The sequence below is a fragment of the Rhinatrema bivittatum genome, chromosome 17, assembly GCF_901001135.1.
Source record: "Rhinatrema bivittatum chromosome 17, aRhiBiv1.1, whole genome shotgun sequence".
Taxonomy (NCBI): Eukaryota; Metazoa; Chordata; class Amphibia; order Gymnophiona; family Rhinatrematidae; genus Rhinatrema; species Rhinatrema bivittatum.
This window is the reverse complement of record NC_042631.1, coordinates 40,384,804-40,399,492: the sequence shown is the minus strand read 5'-3', so window position 1 is coordinate 40,399,492 and position 14,689 is coordinate 40,384,804. Positions and strand designations below refer to the sequence as shown.

General features: G+C 41.4%; 1 protein-coding gene across 20 annotated transcripts in view; it reads right to left on the bottom strand.

The window, feature by feature from the left end:
• Nucleotides 1-14,689, bottom strand: part of LOC115079098 (mucin-2-like) — a 221,251-nt gene that overhangs the window by 76,095 nt on the left and 130,467 nt on the right. The window contains exons 30-32 of one of the 20 annotated variants that reach the window (XM_029582171.1): nucleotides 11,365-14,258; nucleotides 5,834-10,923; nucleotides 3,214-4,426 (exon numbers count right to left, since the gene is read on the bottom strand). In XM_029582171.1, the coding sequence (XP_029438031.1) occupies nucleotides 3,214-4,426; nucleotides 5,834-10,923; nucleotides 11,365-14,258 (9,197 nt within the window). Of the gene's footprint in view, nucleotides 1-3,213; nucleotides 11,004-11,364; nucleotides 14,259-14,689 lie in introns of all 20 variants that reach the window. The other 19 variants (XM_029582164.1, XM_029582172.1, XM_029582173.1 and 16 more) reach the window with 19 other exon arrangements.

Sequence of the window (14,689 nt, the reverse complement as noted above, 5' to 3'; positions counted from 1 at the left end):
CCTGGTATCAGGGTTAGGGCACTGTGTGCAGGAAGATCACAACACTCCTGGTATTAATAGGGATAGGGCACTGTGTACATGAAGATCACAACACCCCTGGTGCCAGGGTTAGGGCACTGTGTGCAGGAAGATCACAACACCCCTGGTATCAGGGTTAGGGCACAAGTTCTAGTCACATTGACTGATCACATTACTTTTTTTGTCAAGCTACCAACTGTTTCCATTTCCCATCCCCCATGTACTGTCAGTGGGAACCTTGGTAACATGAATAAATAAGAGGGCAGCCAATAGGAATACATATTCATTCCTAAACTGACCTTAACTGACCTGAAAAGTGTCAAATTGTATCATTTTCTGTTAGTGCGCACTAACGGGAGTTAGTGAGTTAGTGCGCACTAATCGGAAAAAACGATTTTTAACGATTTTTTAACTAAAAAATCGTGCCAAACACGATTTTCTTCTCCTGCCAGACGATTTCAATCGTTAAGACGATAGGGCACACGATTCACATCCCTATTGCCCACTCCTTCTCCAGGTTATCAAGACCCTCCTGCTTCTTGAGCCTGAACTCTCCCCAGTTCACTCAGACCTCCCACCTAGCCAATAATACAGCAGAAACATATTTGATATCATTTACGCAAGATAATTAACAGGTGTAAAGTCAACCGACTGAATGTCAAATCTATATGTGTGTCTTTTAAATGTTACAAAACGATCTGATTTTTGCCTGTCCGTAGTGTTCCATGGCGGCAGCAGTGGCTTCCTCTGAGAGGAGCGCAACATGAGGCGCGCTCTGTTTTGGCCCCTCATTTCTGCCACGCTAAACCTTGCTGCCGGAAGTGTCTGCAGAAGAGATCAGGGGCAGTCAGTATTTAAGCGGCACCTTCCTGCAGTTCTTTGCCTCAGCTACAGGTTTGGTGAGTAGGTGCTTTGCTGCTTCTGTTAGATTGTTCTGATTGTCCTGCTCCTTGTGTTGCCCTCACTCCCTGGTCCTGTCTTGTGAGCTCCTCTTGTGTGTGAGTTCTGTCCTTGGGCTTCCTTTCACTGCTTTGACCCATTCCTGGATTCTGGATGGATTGTTTGCTGCCTGCCTCGACCCTTGCTGGATTCTGGACTTGGATTGTTTGCTGCCTGCCTGAACACTCTCCAGATTCTGGACTAGACTGGTTACCACTTGTCTTGGTCGCCTGTTTGACTCTGGTCGTTGACCGCTCATCAACTGAATCTGCGTCAGTCTCCATTTCAAGGTAAGAATGTTAGTTTCTTCCATTGGATCCACAAAAATTGTAACATTATAATACAATTTATATGCATATATTTTTATCACACCCCGGAATGCCCCAGACCATCCTTTTATTTACATACATATATAATTGCATGAACCTTTATTTACACACTCAAGGTTTGAGGTTTATAAAATAGCAGGTATGTGAGTGCATGCTATTTACATGCTTTTAAACTAATTATTCCAAGCGCAAGCTTTTGAAAATGTAACTGTTAGTCTACATTACAATAATCAAATGACTTAGGATGTTTCAGGAATTATTTTCTCTTAGAATGACTTAAGCCAACATACATGGGTAGATTTTCAAAGGGGTACGCGCGTAGGATACGCGCGTACCCCCTGAAAACCTACCCCAAACCCCCCCTGCGCGCGCCGAGCCTATTTTGCATAGGCTCGGCTGCGCACGCAAGCCCCGGGACGCACGTAAGGCCCGGGGCTTGCATGGAGAGGCGTGCCGGGGAGGGGGGGTGTCGGGGGGCGTGGCGGTCGCGACGCAGCATTTCGGGGGTGTGGCGCGGGTGATGCAACGTTTGGGGGGCGGCGCCGGGGGTGTGGCCGGGGGCGTGGCCGCGCACTCCGGAAGAGCCCCCGGGTCGGGTGATGGCGCGCCAGCAGCCTGCTGGCGCGCGCAGATTTACATCTGCCTCCGGCAAGCGTAAATCCGGCGATAAAGGTAGGGGGGGGGTTTAGATAGGGCCGGGGGGGGGTGGGTTAGGAAGGTGAAGAGAGGGCGAAAGAAAGTTCCCTCCGAGGCCGCTCCGAAATCGGAGCGGCCTCGGAGGGAACGGAGGCATGCTGCGCGGCTCGGCGCGTGAAGGCTGCCCAAAATTGGCAGCCTTGCGCGCGCCAATCCCGGATTTTAATGGATACACGCGGCTACGCGCGTATCTATTGAAATCCCACGTACTCTTGTTCGCGCCTGGTGTGCGAACAAAAGTACGCGTTCGCGCTAAATTATAAAATCTACCCCATTGTATATAGCAATGATTAAAAAATGAGGAGCAGACCATGGATGAAATATGGCTATGCATGGAAAGTTTACAAATTCATTTTATATGTCAGATAATTCTTTTATCAAAATTGTCAACAAAAGCAAATGTAGTAAGAACATTAATACCATTTTCTATTACATTCTATTTCTTATGAGAGATTTGAAATAATGTAAAAAAAACTATTTCAAGTAATTATTTGTTGCTTTTAGTTGTTTTTAATGCTGCACTATATCTCCTAATACAAAATTTCTTCAGAGAAGATGGGTGGCTTTATTTACTGCTTGGATGTTTCTTAAAAAACAAGGGTGTATAGATTTAGAACATGAAACAGTTGGTGATGAAGTAATATGACTAGGGAATTATTGCAAATTGTATCGCTTAAAGCAATTTCACTTGACTCCATTATAATATAAAATGAGATGCTTTAAAATTTCATTTACATTTTAATGTGTTAATCTGCATTAATTTCATACTACCATTAATAAGGATTAACACAATATTGTGCTAAGCTTAATACAATATTAAACACAACTAAACATGTTTTAATGCATGTCAGAGCTGAGTTAACTTTAACACACATTGCCCTAAATGGACATTTAAAGCAGTACTAACTACCTACCTAGTGAAAATATCATAATAGATTTAACCTTGTAAAAGGGTACATTTCCCTGTCTACAGCAACTAATCCCAGAACTTCATTCTATACAAGACATTCTCATAGAAAATCAATCCCATAGTGACTGGCCTACGGTGAAACATAAAAATAGTGGTAGAGGGAATTTGAATCTACTTCCTGGGAGCTATATGGGTTAAATTTAGAGCAAGTAAATAATCACTAGACCCCACTACAGTAGAAAACAAGAAAATATGGAATAAAGCTGAATAATGAAAATAACATTTAGGATTTAATCAAACAATATAAATAATTTCATTTACCGCTTTAGAAGTTTCTTCCAAAAAGGGACGTGTAGTTCTTGAAGATGAAACATGTGTTATATGGGTAGAAGTAGTACTTCTACGTGGCGTTGTTCTTTTCGTTGTTTCAGTAATTATTGATGTAGTTATTGGTGATGTAGTGGTTGGAGTTGTTGTTTCAGTTACTTCAGTAGTAGCTTGTGTCGTTGTCTTTGTATGTGGAGTTGTTGGTGTAGTCCTTAGAGATATTGTACGTGGAGTACTTGTTTGCACCGTTGAAGTAGTCCGTGGAGTTCTCGTTGATATATGGGTTGTGATATGGGTTGAAGTAGTACTTCTGCGTGTAGTTCTTTTTGTTGTTTCAGTAATTATTGATGTAGTTATTGATGATGTAGTAGTTGGAGTTGTTGTTTCAGTTGTTGTTTCAGTAGTACCTAGTGTTGTACTTGTCTGTGGAGTTGTTCGTGTACTCCTTAGTGATACTGTATGTGGAGTACTTGTTCGGACTGTTGAGGTTGTCCGTGGAGTTCTTGTCGATATATGGGTTGTGATATGGGTTGAAGTAGTACTTCTGCGTGTTGTTCCAGTTATTGTTGAAGTAGTTGTTTTTTGAGTTGTAGTGGTAGGAGTTGTTGTTTCAGTTGTTGTTTCAGTAGTTACTAGTGTTGTACTTGTCTGCGGAGTTGTTCTTGTAGTCCTTAGTGATATTGTATGTGGAGTACTCGTTCGGACCGTTGAAGTTGTCCGTGAAGATCTTGTTGATATATGGGTTGTGATATGGGTTGAAGTAGTAGTTCTGCGTGGAGTTGTTCTTTTAGTTGTTTCAGTTATTGTTGATGTAGTTGTCTTTGGAGTTGTAGTGGTTGGAGTTGTTGTTTCAGTTGTTGTTTCAGTAGTTACTAGTGTTGTACTTGTCTGCGGAGTTGTTCCTGTACTCCTTAGTGATATTGTATGTGGAGTACTCGTTCGGACCGTTGAAGTTGTCCGTGAAGATCTTGTTGATATATGGGTTGTGATATGGGTTGAAGTAGTAGTTCTGCGTGGAGTTGTTCTTTTAGTTGTTTCAGTTATTGTTGATGTAGTTGTCTTTGGAGTTGTAGTGGTTGGAGTTGTTGTTTCAGTTGTTGTTTCAGTAGTTACTAGTATTGTACTTGTCTGCGGAGTTGTTCCTGTAGTCCTTAGTGATATTGTATGTGGAGTACTCGTTCGGACAGTTGAGGTTGTCCGTGGAGATCTTGTTGATATATGGGTTGTGATATGGGTTGAAGTAGTACTTCTGCGTGGAGTTGTTCTTTTAGTTGTTTCAGTTATTTTGGGAGTTGTAGTGGTTGGAGTTGTTGTTTCAGTTGTTGTTTCTGTAGTACCTAGTGTTGAACTTGTCTGTGGAGTTGTTCGTGTAGTCCTTAGTGATATTGTATGTGGAGTACTCGTTCGGACAGTTGAGGTTGTCCGTGGAGATCTTGTTGATATATGAGTTGTGATATGGGTTGAAGTAGTAGTTCTGCGTGGAGTTGTTCTTTTAGTTGTTTCAGTTACTGTTGATGTAGATGTCTTTGGAGTTGTAGTGGTTGGAGTTGTTTCAGTTGTTGTTTCAGTAGTTACTAGTGTTGTACTTGTCTGCGGAGTTGTGGGTGTAGTTCTTACTGATATTGTAGGTGGCGTACTCGTTCGCACCGTTGAAGTTGTCCGTGGAGTTCTTGTTGATATGTGGGTTGTGATATGGGTTGAAGTAGTACTTCTGCGTGGAGTTGTTCTTTTAGTTGTTTCAGTTATTGTTGAAGTAGTTGTTTTTGGTGTTGTAGTGGTTGGAGTTGTTGTTTCAGTTGTTGTTTCAGTAGTACCTAGTGTTGTACTTGTCTGTGGAGTTGTTCGTGTAGTCCTTAGTGATATTGTATGTGGAGTACTCGTTCGGACTGTTGAGGTAGTCCGTGGAGTACTTGTTGTGATATGGGTTGAAGTAGTCGTTCTCCGTGGAGTTGTTCTTTTAGTTGTTTCAGTTCTTGTTGATATAGTTGTTTTTGGAGTTGTAGTGGTTGGAGTTGTTGTTTCAGTTGTTGTTTCAGTAGTACCTAGTGTTGTACTTGTCTGCGGAGTTGTGGGTGTACTTCTTACTAATATAGTATGTGGCGTACTCGTTCGCACCGTTGAAGTTGTCCGTGGAGTTCTTGTTGATATATGGGTTGTGATGTGGGTTGAAGTAGTACTTCTTCGTGGAGTTGTTCTTTTAGTTGTTTCAGTTATTGTTGAAGTAGTTGTTTTTGGTGTTGTAGTGGTTGGAGTTGTTGTTTCAGTTGTTGTTTCAGTAGTACCTAGTGTTGTACTTGTCTGTGGAGTTGTTCGTGCAGTCCTTAGTGATATTGTATGTGGAGTACTCGTTCGGACAGTTGAGGTTGTCCGTGGAGATCTTGTTGATATACGGGTTGTGATATGGGTTGAAGTAGTACTTCTGCGTGGAGTTGTTCTTTTAGATGTTTCAGTTACTGTTGTAGTTGTTTTTGGAGTTGTAGTGGTTGGAGTTGTTGTTTCAGTTGTTGTTTCAGTAGTACCTAGTGTTGTACTTGTCTGTGGAGTTGTTCGTGTAGTCCTTAGTGATATTGTATGTGGAGTACTCGTTCGGACAGTTGAGGTTGTCCGTGGAGATCTTGTTGATATATGGGTTGTGATATGGGTTGAAGTAGTACTTCTGCGTGGAGTTGTTCTTTTAGATGTTTCAGTTACTGTTGTAGTTCTTTTTGGAGTTGTAGTGGTTGGAGTTGTTGTTTCAGTTGTTGTTTCAGTAGTACCTAGTGTTGTACTTGTCTGTGGAGTTGTTCGTGTAGTCCTTAGTGATATTGTATGTGGAGTACTCGTTCGGACAGTTGAGGTTGTCCGTGGAGTTCTTGTTGATATATGGGTTGTGATATGGGTTGAAGTAGTACTTCTGCGTGGAGTTGTTCTTTTAGTTGTTTCAGTTATTGTTGAAGCAGTTGTTTTTGGTGTTGTAGTGGTTGGAGTTGTTGTTTCAGTTGTTGTTGTTTCAGTAGTACCTAGTGTTGTACTTGTCTGTGGAGTTGTTCGTGTAGTCCTTAGTGATATTGTATGTGGAGTACTCGTTCGGACTGTTGAGGTTGTCCGTGGAGATCTTGTTGATATATGGGTTGTGATATGGGTTGAAGTAGTAGTTCTGCGTGGAGTTGTTCTTTTAGTTGTTTCAGTTACTGTAGATGTAGTTGTCTTTGGAGTTGTAGTGGTTGGAGTTGTTGTTTCAGTTGTTGTTTCAGTAGTACCTAGTGTTGTACTTGTCTGCTGAGTTGTGAGTGTAGTTCTTACTGATACTGTATGTGGCGTACTCGTTCGCACCGTTGAAGTTGTCCGTGGAGTTCTTGTTGATATTTGAGTTGTGATATGGGTTGAAGTAGTAGTTCTGCGTGGAGTAGTTCTTTTAGTTGTTTCAGTTATTTTGGGAGTTGTTGTGGTTGGAGTTGTTGTTTCAGTTGTTGTTTCAGTAGTACCTAGTGTTGTACTTGTCTGTGGAGTTGTTCGTGTAGTCCTTAGTGATACTGTATGTGGAGTACTTGTTCGCACCGTTGAAGAAGTCCGTGGAGTTCTCGTTGTTATATGGGTTGAAGTAGTAGTTCTGCGTGGAGTTGTTCTTTTAGTTGTTTCAGTTACTGTTGATGTAGTTGTCTTTGGAGTTGTAGTGGTTGGAGTTGTTGTTTCAGTTGTTGTTTCAGTAGTACCTAGTGTTGTACTTGTCTGCGGAGTTGTGGGTGTAGTTCTTACTGATATTGTATGTGGCGTACTCGTTCGCACCGTTGAAGTTGTCCGTGGAGTTCTTGTTGATATATGAGTTGTGATATGGGTTGAAGTAGTAGTTCTGCGTGGAGTTGTTCTTTTAGTTGTTTCAGTTACTGTTGATGTAGTTGTCTTTGGAGTTGTAGTGGTTGGAGTTGTTGTTTCAGTTGTTGTTTCAGTAGTACCTAGTGTTGTACTTGTCTGTGGAGTTGTTCGTGTAGTCCTTAGTGATATTGTATGTGGAGTACTCGTTCGGACAGTTGAGGTTGTCCGTGGAGATCTTGTTGATATATGGGTTGTGATATGGGTTGAAGTAGTACTTCTGCGTGTAGTTGTTCTTTTAGATGTTTCAGTTACTGTTGATGTAGTTGTTTTTGGTGTTGTAGTGGTTGGAGTTGTTGTTTCAGTTGTTGTTTCAGTAGTAGCTTGGGTTGTTGTCTTTGTCTGTGGAGTTGTTGGTGTTGTCCTTAGTGATATTGTATGTGGAGTACTCATTCGGACCGTTGAGGTTGTCCGTGGAGTTCTTGTTGTTATATGGGTTGAAGTAGTAGTTCTGCGTGGAGTAGTTCTTTTAGTTGTTTCAGTTACTGCTGATGTAGTTGTCTTTGGAGTTGTAGTGGTTGGAGTTGTTGTTTCAGTTGTTGTTTCAGTAGTACCTAGTGTTGTACTTGTCTGCGGAGTTGTGGGTGTAGTTCTTACTGATATTGTATGTGGCGTACTCGTTCGCACCGTTGAAGAAGTCCGTGGAGTTCTCGTTGTTATATGGGTTGAAGTAGTAGTTCTGCGTGGAGTAGTTCTTTTAGTTGTTTCAGTTACTGTTGATGTAGTTGTCTTTGGAGTTGTAGTGGTTGGAGTTGTTGTTTCAGTTGTTGTTTCAGTAGTACCTAGTGTTGTACTTGTCTGTGGAGTTGTGGGTGTAGTTCTTACTGATATTGTATGTGGCGTACTCGTTCGCACCGTTGACGTTGTCCGTGGAGTTCTTGTTGATATATGGGTTGTGATATGGGTTGAAGTAGTACTTCTGCGTGGAGTTGTTCTTTTAGTTGTTTCAGTTATTGTTGAAGTAGTTGTTTTTGGTGTTGTAGTGGTTGGAGTTGTTGTTTCAGTTGTTGTTTCAGTAGTACCTAGTGTTGTACTTGTCTGCGGAGTTGTTCGTGTAGTCCTTAGTGATATTGTATGTGGAGTACTTGTTCGCACCGTTGAAGAAGTCCGTGGAGTTCTTGTTGATATATGAGTTGTGATATGGGTTGAAGTAGTAGTTCTGCGTGGAGTTGTTCTTTTAGATGTTTCAGTTATTTTGGGAGTTGTTGTGGTTGGAGTTGTTGTTTCAGTTGTTGTTTCAGTAGTACCTAGTGTTGTACTTGTCTGTGGAGTTGTTCGTGTAGTCCTTAGTGATATTGTATGTGGAGTACTTGTTCGCACCGTTGAAGAAGTCCGTGGAGTTCTTGTTGATATATGAGTTGTGATATGGGTTGAAGTAGTAGTTCTGCGTGGAGTTGTTCTTTTAGTTGTTTCAGTTACTGTTGATGTAGTTGTCTTTGGAGTTGTAGTGGTTGGAGTTGTTGTTTCAGTTGTTGTTTCAGTAGTACCTAGTGTTGTACTTGTCTGCGGAGTTGTGGGTGTAGTTCTTACTGATATTGTATGTGGCGTACTCGTTCGCACCGTTGAAGAAGTCCGTGGAGTTCTCGTTGTTATATGGGTTGAAGTAGTAGTTCTGCGTGGAGTAGTTCTTTTAGTTGTTTCAGTTACTGTTGATGTAGTTGTCTTTGGAGTTGTAGTGGTTGGAGTTGTTGTTTCAGTTGTTGTTTCAGTAGTACCTAGTGTTGTACTTGTCTGCGGAGTTGTGGATGTGGTTCTTACTGATATTGTATGTGGTGTACTCGTTCGCACCGTTGAAAAAGTCCGTGGAGTTCTCGTTTTTATATGGGTTGAAGTAGTAGTTCTGCGTGGAGTAGTTCTTTTAGTTGTTTCAGTTATTTTGGGAGTTGTAGTGGTTGGAGTTGTTGTTTCAGTTGTTGTTTCAGTAGTACCTAATGTTGTACTTGTCTGCGGAGTTGTGGGTGTAGTTCTTACTGATATTGTATGTGGCGTACTCGTTCGCACTGTTGAAGTTGTCCGTGGAGTTCTTGTTGATATATGAGTTGTGATATGGGTTGAAGTAGTAGTTCTGCGTGGAGTTGTTCTTTTAGTTGTTTCAGTTATTTTGGGAGTTGTAGTGGTTGGAGTTGTTGTTTCAGTTGTTTTTTCAGTAGTACCTAGTGTTGTACTTGTCTGTGGAGTTGTTCGTGTAGTCCTTAGTGATATTGTATGTGGAGTACTCGTTCGGGCAGTTGAGGTTGTCCGTGGAGATCTTGTTGATATATGGGTTGTGATATGGGTTGAAGTAGTACTTCTGCGTGGAGTTGTTCTTTTAGTTGTTTCAGTTACTGTTGATGTAGTTGTCTTTGGAGTTGTAGTGGTTGGAGTTGTTGTTTCAGTTGTTTCAGTAGTACTTGTCTGCGGAGTTGTGGGTGTAGTTCTTACTGACATTGTATGTGGCGTACTCGTTCGCACCGTTGAAGAAGTCCGTGGAGTTCTCGTTGTTATATGGGTTGAAGTAGTAGTTCTGCGTGGAGTAGTTCTTTTAGTTGTTTCAGTTACTGTTGATGTAGTTGTCTTTGGAGTTGTAGTGGTTGGAGTTGTTGTTTCAGTTGTTGTTTCAGTAGTACCTAGTGTTGTACTTGTCTGCGGAGTTGTGGATGTAGTTCTTATTGATATTGTATGTGGCGTACTCGTTCGCACCGTTGAAGAAGTCCGTGGAGTTCTCGTTGTTATATGGGTTGAAGTAGTAGTTCTGCGTGGAGTAGTTCTTTTAGTTGTTTCAGTTATTTTGGGAGTTGTAGTGGTTGGAGTTGTTGTTTCAGTTGTTGTTTCAGTAGTACCTAGTGTTGTACTTGTCTGCGGAGTTGTTCGTGTAGTCCTTAGTGATATTGTATGTGGAGTACTCGTTCGGGCAGTTGAGGTTGTCCGTGGAGATCTTGTTGATATATGGGTTGTGATATGGGTTGAAGTAGTACTTCTGCGTGGAGTTGTTCTTTTAGATGTTTCAGTTACTGTTGATGTAGTTGTCTTTGGAGTTGTAGTGGTTGGAGTTGTTTCAGTTGTTGTTTCAGTAGTTACTAGTGTTGTACTTGTCTGCGGACTTGTTCGTGTAGTCCTTAGTGATATTGTATGTGGAGTACTCGTTCGGACCGTTGAGGTTGTCCGTGGAGTTCTCGTTGTTATATGGGTTGAGGTAGTAGTTCTGCGTGGAGTAGTTCTTTTAGTTGTTTCAGTTATTTTGGGAGTTGTTGTGGTTGGAGTTGTTGTTTCAGTTGTTGTTTCAGTAGTACCTAGTGTTGTACTTGTCTGTGGAGTTGTTCGTGTAGTCCTTAGTGATATTGTATGTGGAGTACTTGTTCGCACCGTTGAAGAAGTCCGTGGAGTTCTCGTTGTTATATGGGTTGAAGTAGTAGTTCTGCGTGGAGTAGATCTTTTAGTTGTTTCAGTTACTGTTGATGTAGTTGTCTTAGGAGTTGTAGTGGTTGGAGTTGTTGTTTCAGTTGTTGTTTCAGTAGTACCTAGTGTTGTACTTGTCTGCGGAGTTGTGGGTGTAGTTCTTACTGATATTGTATGTGGCGTACTCGTTCGCACCGTTGAAGTTGTCCGTGGAGTTCTTGTTGATATATGGGTTGTGATATGGGTTGAAGTAGTACTTCTGCGTGGAGTTGTTCTTTTAGTTGTTTCAGTTATTGTTGAAGTAGTTGTTTTTGGTGTTGTAGTGGTTGGAGTTGTTGTTTCAGTTGTTGTTTCAGTAGTACCTAGTGTTGTACTTGTCTGCGGAGTTGTGGGTGTAGTTCTTACTGATATTGTATGTGGCGTACTCGTTCGCACCATTGAAGTTGTCCGTGGAGTTCTTGTTGATATATGGGTTGTGATGTGGGTTGAAGTAGTACTTCTGCGTGGAGTTGTTCTTTTAGATGTTTCAGTTACTGTTGATGTAGTTGTCTTTGGAGTTGTAGTGGTTGGAGTTGTTGTTTCAGTTGTTGTTTCAGTAGTTACTAGTGTTGTACTTGTCTGTGGACTTGTTCGTGTAGTCCTTAGTGATATTGTATGTGGAGTACTTGTTCGGACCGTTGAGGTTGTCCGTGGAGTTCTCGTTGCTATATGGGTTGAAGTAGTAGTTCTGCGTGGAGTAGTTCTTTTAGTTGTTTCAGTTATTTTGGGAGTTGTTGTGGTTGGAGTTGTTGTTTCAGTTGTTGTTTCAGTAGTACCTAGTGTTGTACTTGTCTGTGGAGTTGTTCGTATAGTCCTTACTGATATTGTATGTGGAGTACTTGTTCGCACCGTTGAAGAAGTCCGTGGAGTTCTCGTTGTTATATGGGTTGAAGTAGTACTTCTGCGTGGAGTTGTTCTTTTAGTTGTTTCAGTTATTGTTGAAGTAGTTGTTTTTGGTGTTGTAGTGGTTGGAGTTGTTGTTTCAGTTGTTGTTTCAGTAGTACCTAGTGTTGTACTTGTCTGCGGAGTTGTGGGTGTAGTTCTTACTGATATTGTATGTGGCATACTCGTTCGCACCGTTGAAGTTGTCCGTGGAGTTCTTGTTGATATATGGGTTGTGATGTGGGTTGAAGTAGTACTTCTGCGTGGAGTTGTTCTTTTAGATGTTTCAGTTACTGTTGATGTAGTTGTTTTTGGAGTTGTAGTGGTTGGAGTTGTTGTTTCAGTTGTTGTTTCAGTAGTTACTAGTGTTGTACTTGCCTGCGGACTTGTTCGTGTGGTCCTTAGTGATATCGTATGTGGAGTACTCGTTCGGACCGTTGAGGTTGTCCGTGGAGTTCTCGTTGTTATATGGGTTGAAGTAGTAGTTCTGCGTGGAGTAGTTCTTTTAGTTGTTTCAGTTATTTTGGGAGTTGTTGTGGTTGGAGTTGTTGTTTCAGTTGTTGTTTCAGTAGTACCTAGTGTTGTACTTGTCTGTGGAGTTGTTCGTGTAGTCCTTACTGATATTGTATGTGGAGTACTTGTTCGCACCGTTGAAGAAGTCCGTGGAGTTCTCGTTGTTATATGGGTTGAAGTAGTAGTTCTGCGTGGAGTAGTTCTTTTAGTTGTTTCAGTTACTGTTGATGTAGTTGTCTTAGGAGTTGTAGTGGTTGGAGTTGTTGTTTCAGTTGTTGTTTCAGTAGTACCTAGTGTTGTACTTGTCTGCGGAGTTGTGGGTGTAGTTCTTACTGATATTGTATGTGGCGTACTCGTTCGCACCGTTGAAGTTGTCCGTGGAGTTCTTGTTGATATATGGGTTGTGATACGGGTTGAAGTAGTACTTCTGCGTGGAGTTGTTCTTTTAGTTGTTTCAGTTATTGTTGAAGTAGTTGTTTTTGGTGTTGTAGTGGTTGGAGTTGTTGTTTCAGTTGTTGTTTCAGTAGTACCTAGTGTTGTACTTGTCTGCGGAGTTGTGGATGTAGTTCTTACTGATATTGTATGTGGCGTACTCGTTCGCACCGTTGAAGTTGTCCGTGGAGTTCTTGTTGATATATGGGTTGTGATGTGGGTTGAAGTAGTACTTCTGCGTGGAGTTGTTCTTTTAGATGTTTCAGTTACTGTTGATGTAGTTGTAGTGGTTGGAGTTGTTGTTTCAGTAGTTGTTTCAGTAGTTACTAGTGTTGTACTTGCCTTCGGACTTGTTCGTGTGGTCCTTAGTGATATCGTATGTGGAGTACTCGTTCGGACCGTTGAGGTTGTCCGTGGAGTTCTTGTTGTTATATGGGTTGAAGTAGTAGTTCTGCGTGGAGTAGTTCTTTTAGTTGTTTCAGTTATTTTGGGAGTTGTTGTGGTTGGAGTTGTTGTTTCAGTTGTTGTTTCAGTAGTACCTAGTGTTGTACTTGTCTGTGGAGTTGTTTGTGTAGTCCTTACTGATATTGTATGTGGAGTACTTGTTCGCACCGTTGAAGAAGTCCGTGGAGTTCTCGTTGTTATATGGGTTGAAGTGGTAGTTCTGCGTGGAGTAGTTCTTTTAGTTGTTTCAGTTACTGTTGATGTAGTTGTCTTAGGAGTTGTAGTGGTTGGAGTTGTTGTTTCAGTTGTTGTTTCAGTAGTACCTAGTGTTGTACTTGTCTGCAGAGTTGTGGGTGTAGTTCTTACTGATATTGTATGTGGCGTACTTGTTCGCACCGTTGAAGTTGTCCGTGGAGTTCTTGTTGATATATGTGTTGTGATATGGGTTGAAATAGTACTTCTGCGTGGAGTTGTTCTTTTAGTTGTTTCAGTTATTGTTGAAGTAGTTGTTTTTGGTGTTGTACTGGTTGGAGTTGTTGTTTCAGTTGTTGTTTCAGTAGTACCTAGTGTTGTACTTGTCTGCGGAGTTGTGGGTGTAGTTCTTACTGATATTGTATGTGGCGTACTCGTTCGCACCGTTGAAGTTGTCCGTGGAGTTCTTGTTGATATATGGGTTGTGATGTGCGTTGAAGTAGTACTTCTGCGTGGAGTTGTTCTTTTAGATGTTTCAGTTACTGTTGATGTAGTTGTTTTTGGAGTTGTAGTGGTTGGAGTTGTTGTTTCAGTTGTTGTTTCAGTAGTTACTGGTGTTGTACTTGCCTGCGGACTTGTTCGTGTGGTCCTTAGTGATATCGTATGTGGAGTACTCGTTCGGACCGTTGAGGTTGTCCGTGGAGTTCTCGTTGTTATATGGGTTGAAGTAGTAGTTCTGCGTGGAGTAGTTCTTTTAGTTGTTTCAGTTATTTTTGGAGTTGTTGTGGTTGGAGTTGTTGTTTCAGTTGTTGTTTCAGTAGTACCTAGTGTTGTACTTGTCTGTGGAGTTGTTCGTGTAGTCCTTAGTGATATTGTATGTGGAGTACTTGTTCGCACCGTTGAAGAAGTCCGTGGAGTTCTCGTTGTTATATGGGTTGTGATGTGGGTTGAAGTAGTACTTCTGCGTGGAGTTGTTCTTTTAGATGTTTCATATACTGTTGATGTAGTTGTTTTTGGAGTTGTAGTGGTTGGAGTTGTTGTTTCAGTTGTTGTTTCAGTAGTTACTAGTGTTGTACTTGTCTGCGGACTTGTTCGTGTGGTCCTTAGTGATATTGTATGTGGTGTACTCGTTCGCACCGTTGAAGTTGTCCGTGGAGTTCTTGTTGATATATGGGTTGAAGTAGTACTTCTGCGTGGAGTTGTTCTTGGTGGTGTAGTGGTTGGGGTTGTTGTCAGACTTGTTGTTTCAGTTGTTGTTTCAGTCGTAGTAAGTGTAGTTGTCATCACTATTGTTGATGTGCTTGTTTTTGTTGCTAGATTGGAATTAAATATGCAGAAAATTATATTAAGATTAAGGTATAGATTTTTGTTGTAAGACTATTTTTAAATAGGCTGATCTGTAATATGATCATAATATTGCAGAATAAGTAGATGCACAGTCTGGATATGGATAATATAGTATGGTTAATGTTAAAAAAAAATTTAGAATTATTTTAAACTTGGAATATGTTTTATTTTACTTCATTTTCTTCAGTAAATATGTCCTAAGGAAGCACCAAAATATTTAAACCAGCACATATAGGGGTAGATTTTCAAAGGGTTACGCGCGTAAGAAATATTCGTAACCCCCAAAAACTTATCCCTGCATGCGCCGAGATTATTTTTCATAGGCTCGGCGGCGTGTGCAAGCCCCAGGACGCGCATATGTCCCGGGGCTTTCAAAAATGGGCGGTCTGGGGTGGGG